This window comes from Aegilops tauschii, chromosome 6 (genome assembly GCF_002575655.3).
Source record: "Aegilops tauschii subsp. strangulata cultivar AL8/78 chromosome 6, Aet v6.0, whole genome shotgun sequence".
NCBI classification, from domain to species: domain Eukaryota; kingdom Viridiplantae; phylum Streptophyta; class Magnoliopsida; order Poales; family Poaceae; genus Aegilops; species Aegilops tauschii.
The window spans coordinates 258,894,523-258,902,002 of NC_053040.3; the positions used below are offsets into that span (position 1 = coordinate 258,894,523).

The 7,480-nt window shown below is 46.8% G+C and overlaps 1 protein-coding gene across 1 annotated transcript; it reads right to left on the reverse strand.

The window, feature by feature from the left end:
- Window positions 1–2,404: 2,404 nt before the first annotated feature.
- On the reverse strand, window positions 2,405–2,869 carry LOC141026010 (uncharacterized). The gene has a single exon (XM_073501950.1). It carries the CDS (start codon window positions 2,867–2,869, stop codon window positions 2,405–2,407), a length of 465 nt encoding a protein of 154 aa, XP_073358051.1.
- Window positions 2,870–7,480: the final 4,611 nt, after the last annotated feature.

Here is a 7,480-nt window from a genome sequence, read left to right on the forward strand (position 1 = left end):
GTTACTAGAGGTAGAAGAGGGTCAGGAGTAGCTGTGGTAAAAAGTTGAGCCCATTGAGATTTGTGTAAGAGGTCAGAAATGGAATTTTTGTAAAGTGGCAGAAGGTGTTTGATGCTTGTTTGGGTAAGCAAATGAACTCCATTTGGCATGAGACTCCACAGGGTGAAATGGCACATATAATTAGGGCCTTCCACCAATTTTGAGCTCCTTTGGGCAAAGTTGCCAATGCAACTTTTGTAAACCCTAGAAATCAACAGAAATGCATTCACCAAGATCTAGTCATGCAAAACCATTCCCCTTGATGCACCACTTGGTGTAGTGTCATCATTTGGGCTTTTGAGCATGACCACAAAGTTTGGGGCATTTGGAATAAGTTGGCAATGTAAAGTTCTTCAAACTTGAATCTGGACAGCGATGGTTTTGGGGCACTTTGGTGAACCAAAATTGTTTGGATTGAGCTGAAACTTTGCAAGGTCATCAAATTATGCATATGTGACTTGCTACAATTTTCCTAGATTTATTCGAAAATATTTCTTGTAGAAATATTTCAAATACTTGAAATGGACAGAAATGGTTTTGGAGGGTTTTGCCCAATATTTTTAACATGACCATGTGTTGAAACTCTTATATATGGAAAATATATGTCCACTGAGTTTCCCTGATTTTTCTCAAATATTTGTGAAGCTTTTAAATAATTTTAACCTATTAAAGACCATTTCTGGCCTAAAGAAAAATCCTTTAAATAAAATAGGAAAATTACTTTTAAAATTATATTTTTGTGGTTTATGGGAGTCCTATATCTAATAGGTTTCAAATATGCTCTTTGAAATATTTTTCATACCCCAAATCAAGTACTTGTAGTGCAAACCTCAATTCAGGGGTTTTTGGGAACTAATTTTTGAAAATACTATTTGGCCAAATTATTTTTGTAAGAAAATACTATTTTGCACTATACACATTGCATGATCATTGGGCAGAAGTTTGGGGCAGGGAGACGAAGTACATAAGGTGGAGTAGTTGACTTTAAAGAGCACTTGAAAATCACAGAGGGAAAACCAACTCCAAATAAAAAGCCAAATAATGCAAAAGGTTTTGTTGGTCCAAATTTTCATGCTTTATTAATGCAAATGACATATTACAAAATGCAGGGTGTGACAGACCTACCCCCCTTACAAGAATCTCGTCCTCGAGATTCCCAAACTAGGCTTTAAAAGAGATCGGGAAACTCGGATCTAAGGTAGTCTTCACGTTCCCATGCTGCTTCTGCTTCAGTGTGGTTGCTCCACTGGACCTTGAAGTACTTGATGGTGCAGCTTTGAGTGCATCATTCAGCCTCGTCCAAAATGCAGATGGGCCTCTCACAGTAGGTCAAATCAGGCTCAAGGTCAATGACTTGGTGATCGACGTCCTTGTAAAGATCCGGCTTGTCTGGAACTTGGAGACACTTCCGGAGTTGTGACACGTGGAACACATTGTGCACATCAGATAGTTTAGGTGGCCGTTCCAACTGGTAAGCCACTTCTCCTCGCCGTGCGGTGATCTTGAAGGGGCCGATAAATCTTGGTGCGAGCTTTCCCTTAATGTGGAAACACTTGGTCCCCTTAAGAGGAGTTACTCGCAGGTATACATGGTCTCCGACTTGGAAGTCTACTTGTCGGTGACGAGTATCAGGATAGCTCTTCTGCCTTGACTTGGCGGTCTTCAGTCGCTCTCTGACTAGCTGAACTTGCTCTTCCGCCTCACGGAGAACATCTGGTCCAAAGACTAGCCCTTCTCCGGTTTCTGGCCAATTGAGGGGTGTGCGACACTTGCGTCCGTACAACACCTCAAATGGTGCCATCTGGAGGCTTGACTGATAACTGTTGTTGTAGGAGAACTCGGCAAATGGTAGGAAATCTTCGCACTTGGCTCCATTTGCTAGCACACATGCACAAAGCATGTCTTCAAGTATCTGGTTCACTCGTTCTGTCTGTCCTCCGGTCTGGGGGTGGAAAGCGGTACTGAACGATAGTTTGGTCCCCAAGGCTTCATGGAACCTTTTCCAGAACCTTGAGGTAAATTGGGTACCTCGGTCAGACACAATCTCCTTAGGAACTCCATGGAGGCTCACGATCCGGTTGATGTAGAGGCCGGCTAGCTGGCTTCCATCATAGGTGGTCTTGACTGGAATGAAATGGGCTACTTTGGTCAAGTGATCGACAATGACCCAGATGGAATCATGCCCATTGCTTGACTTAGGTAACCCGGTGATGAAGTCCATTCCAACCTTGTCCCACTTCCATTCAGGAACCTTGAGAGGTTGCAACAATCCAGCGGGTCGTTGATGCTCAACCTTGACTCTTTGGCATATGTCACACTTAGCAACGAAAGTAGCTATTTCTCTCTTCTTGCCATGCCCCCAGAATCATGCCTTAAGGTCTTGATACATCTTGGTTCCTCCAGGATGGATGGAACATGGAGTGTCATGAGCTTCTTGCAAGATCAAGTTCTTGAGCTCAACTTTGTTGGGTACGCAAAGGCTATTCCCGAACCACACAACTCCTTGCTCATCTTCTAAGAACCCTGGGGCTTTGCCTGCCTTGATCTTCCTCTTGATGCCTTCAATACTCTCGTGTCCCTTCTGAGCTTCCTTAACATCATCCATCAGGGTGGGCTTGACTTTGAGGTTGGCCAAGAATCCTGGTGCAACCAGTTCCAACCTGAAGCTTTCAAGTTCCTCATACAAGGCGGGTAGCCTTTCCATAAGCATAGCATTCAAGGAACAAGCCTTTCTGCTTAACGCATATGCTACCACATTAGCCTTCCCAGGGTGGTATTGAACACTGAGGTCATAATGCTTGATCAACTCTAGCCATCTTCTCTGCCTCATGTTCAATTCCTTCTGAGTGAAAAATATACTTCAGACTTTTGTGATCCGTGTATATCTCACACCGCTTCCCTAGGAGGTAATACCGCCATGTTTTCAGGGCATGAACTACAGCTGCCAACTCGAGGTCATGAGTAGCGTAGTTCTCTTCGTGAGGACGTAGCTGTCTCGACAGATATGCTACGACTCTACCTTCTTGCATAAGAACACCTCCAAGCCCGGCTCTCGACGCATCACAATATATCACAAACTCCTTGTGAATGTCCGATGTGGCCAGAACTGGGCGGTGGTCAGCCTCTTCTTCGGCTCCTGGAAGCTTTCTTCGCACTTCGGTGTCCACTCAAACTTCTTGTCCTTCTTCAAGAGCTGGGTCATGGGTCGGGCAATGCTTGAGAACCTTCTACGAACTTGCGGTAATATCCCGCGAGTCCGAGGAAGCTTCTGACTTCCTTCACATTGCTCGGGGTTTGCCATTCAGTAACGGCTTGAATCTTGGTGGGATCCACTGACAATCCTTCGGCAGTCAACTTATGACCCAAAAATCCGACTTCAGGTAGCCAAAATTCGCACTTGCCGAACTTGGCATACAGTTAGTGCTCTTGAAGCTTGTCTAGGACCATCCTCAGGTGTTGCTCGTGCTCTTCTTCCATCTTTGAGAAGACAAGAATGTCATCAATGAAGACGACAACAAACTTGTCCAAATATTCCATGAAGACCTTATTCATGAGATACATGAAGTAAGTTGGGGCATTGTTCAATCCAAAGGACATGACCGTGCACTCATACAGGCCATATCTGGTTACAAATGCCGTCTTCGGAATATCTTGGGGTCTGATTTTCAGCTGGTAGAACCTAGATCTGAGGTCGATCTTGGAGAACACCTTGGACCCATTGAGTTGATCAAACAGATCTTCAATCATGGGAAGTGGATACTTTTTCTTGATTGTAACTTCATTAAGGGAGCGATAGTCAATGCACAAGCGGATGGTACCATCCTTCTTTGCCACAAACAGAACAAGTGATCCCGAAGGGGAGGCACTAGGGCGGATAAATCCCTTCCTCAACTGCTCTTCCAGTTGCTTCTTCAACTCTGCTAACTCTTCTGATCCCATTCTATAAGGCTTCTTATAGATGGGTCCTGCTCCGGGCATGAGCTCGATGATGAACTCAATGTCTCGGTCAGGAGGCATTCCCGGTAGCTCATCAGGAAAGACATCGGGGTATTCGCATACTACTGGCACTTGCTCCAATCCAACATCTGACAGACAGTTGACTTGGGCGCCTTGAGCAGAGGAGGGGTTGGGAGCAAACTTAACTTCGACTCGTTGGTCATTGGTCACAGTGACAGTTCGGTTGGCACAATCTAACAAGCCTTGGTGCTTGATGAGCCAATCCATTCCTAAGATCACATCCAAGCCTTGTGATCTTAAGATGATAAGGTCTGCTAGGAAATCTACCCCGTTAATGACAATCCCAACTCCTTTACATCCTATCTTGGCTCTCATCTCTGCTCCGGGGGTTTGTACCACCATAGGGTTATTCAGGGGTGTAGGGGCCATGCCACTTTTTAATGCAAACTTTTGGGTGACAAATGAATGCGTGGCTCCAAAATCAAACAAGACAATTTCAGGTGCTAAGTTGACAAGGAACGTACCCAGCACGACGTCCGGGTCTTCCTGGGCTTCTTCTGCAGTGACATGATTCACACGACCCTTGCCATTGTTGGGCGGGTTGCGGGGAGCTTGGTTCCTTGGTGGCATCCCACGGCCTTGGCCTTGGTTCTGCGCATTGGGGCGCGATACATTTGGCTTCTTGTTGGGGCAATTCTTGGAATAGTGTCCTGGCTGACCACATCCAAAGCAAGTGAGTTGGTTGGAGTTGTTGCTCTTGCCGGCATTGTTATTGGGGTTGTTGAAAGCTGGCCTGGGGTTAGCATACTGCTGAGGCTGATAGTTGGTGCAGGGTGCAGGGGCTCTTGGCTGCTGATAGGTTGGCCTGACATGGGCTGGTTGCCACGGGTGAGGCTTCTGGTTGCTGGAGCTACCCTTGTCGATCATCTTGCTCTTACGGGTATCATCCAAAGCACGTCGCTTGTCGTCAAACATGAGTGCCTTCTTCACCAGGTCAGGAAAGGTTGGGCAGTCACACACAACAAGCGAGTACTGCAGCGTCTGGTTAAGGCCCTCCATGAAGCGCTCTCTTTTGGCAGCATCAGTGCTGACATCTTCAGGAGCATACCTTGACAGAACACTGAACTTCTGCATGTATTCCTTGCTTCAGGGCTCGGAATTCAAACTTCTTGATGGCAATGATTCCAGAAGGAATGTGGTCCTTGTGGAATTCTGCCTTGAAGTCATTCCAAGTGATGTTTTGCCCAGCATGCATGACCTTGAATCCATCCCGCCAAGCTTTGGCAGTTCCCCCGAGACAGTGAGCAGCATATGCCACCTTCTCACGGTCCTCAGTGCAGCTGACTAGTTCCAACAGATCCTCAATGGTGCGGACCCAGTCATCTGCATCCAGGGGTTCAGCAGTCTCGATGAAGGTGGGTGATGCATGCTTCTTGAACTCCGCCAACGTGGAACGTCCATTGCCATTCCCCGCCGGCTGGCGGTTGACAGTCTGAGCAATCATCTGGAGGGCTGCAGTGTTGGCTTGGCGTTCCTCTTGGAAGGCTTGGAGAAACTGAGCCATGTCCATGTTTGGAGGTGGTGGCGGTGGTGGAGCTTGTCCTTGGGTTTGGTCCTGACTGGCTCCTGCTCCAGCAGAACCTCCGGCTTCTTGCTGCTGGGTAGAGGTACCAGTACGAGTTACAACAGGCATCCTGTTGGAGCAGTCAAGGTCTCATGATTGGGAAAGATGGGGAAAGCAATATAGATGGAATGCCTAGTAAGGGGGTCGGTATGACACTAATTGTTTTCATGCAAGGGCCAAAAAGGCCAAACACATTCATTAAAATTCAAATGGGTGATGTAGTCGCTTACAAGTTCCCTAAGGAAAGCACGACGTCCATCAAACACATCAAAAGCAAACACAACACTACATGGTTTCATATGAACCATTACAAGGACTCGACTTCGCATAGGGGGTACATGACCTATCCTACCGTAGGGGTTACTAACGGGCATATCCAAGTTGCGAATGATACCTAAGTGGTGGAATGCTCGGTCGCGTAGTCTTGCTCTTTTGGATCTTCCTCCTCGTCATCAGTAGCCTGGCTTTCTTCATTGCTTGAAGGAGTGGGGGAGTGGAGGAGCTCAAAACAGCGTTGCTTTGCTGGTGGTGTGAAGAGCTTGCAGTAATCCCTTGCGCTCATGTGGTGCTGATGTGGTGGTTCTCCATCCTTTGGGGGTCTTCTGCCTTGGTATGCAATTGCTGGCTGTCCAGGGGGAGCACCTTCCTTCTTGATCCTATCCATCTTCCCTTGTGCTTGGAGAAGAAGTGCCTTGGTCTCATGAAGTTCCTTTCGGAGCTCCATTGATTCCTAGGCCAAGTGTTGTGCCAAGCTATCGGCACAAAGGCTGAAGTAGGTCTGGAATCAGAGTGGAAGTGCGTCCTCCAATGGTGGAGCTGGTGCGCTGCTCTCATCCTCACCCTCCTTCCGATAAGGCAAGAAGCGGGTTGCTAACTCGTCTGCCATCTCGGGACGAAGGTCTCGGAGGCGGGTGAGTGTCTTGAGGGTTGCCGTCTCAACGGCGAGAACTAGTGTTGCCATCTGGGGTCCCTCGAAGAACCAGCTTGTTGGAGAGACATTAGCCTTCACGGTCACTTCCACATGATACTCTGTCTTGGTGTCATTGACCCAATGCTCATGGTAGGTGAAAATGGGGGCTCGGTGAAACTGGCACTTCTTGAGGCTATCCTTGAGAAGAACGGGGAATCCGGTGATCAGGAAGTCTTCGGGTACAACAGCCATCTACAAAGTTTGAATGGGAGAGGTCAATATGGGAAATATATCTTGGGTTTGGTAAGCTTTAGAAAGAAGAGGAGTATAGAGGGTTTTGCAAAATGGGTTCTGTCCTAACAAATGCCCATGCTAACTAAGGCTTCCTACAGTCAGGATGGCTCTGATACCAGCTCTGTGGGGACCCCGACTCATAAGTCGTGATCACCGAATGCACGTGTACAGTGATCCCAGAGATCAATGCTCACTGAACACATAGAAGCTGAATAACAAGAGGCTTACATCCATACATACCGTCTTACACAAATTATGACCATTATGGTCAAGTCTTACATAGATAAAGCCACAAGGGCTGAATACCAAATAAACTTAACCAGCGGAAATCTTCGTCAATAAGTAGAACCCATGCCATTTGCCTTAACCCTACAAGCATTCTGACTGGGAAAGCGTCCTAGTTCGCATGTTCGTCTCCAAAGAACTCTTCTTCGAATTCCTGCTCTTCCATGCCTGGCCGATTAAATAACCAGTGGCAAGCCAATGAGTACTTTGAATATACTCGCAAGCAACCCATGATTGGAACAAGGCACAATAATTCAATGATATAGCACTAAGTAGGTAGTTTGCAGAAAGCTAGTTTTGAGTGCAATGACATGATCTCTCAACCTATAAAGTATGCATCATGAGGGTACAGATATCCGTATGAACAAGTT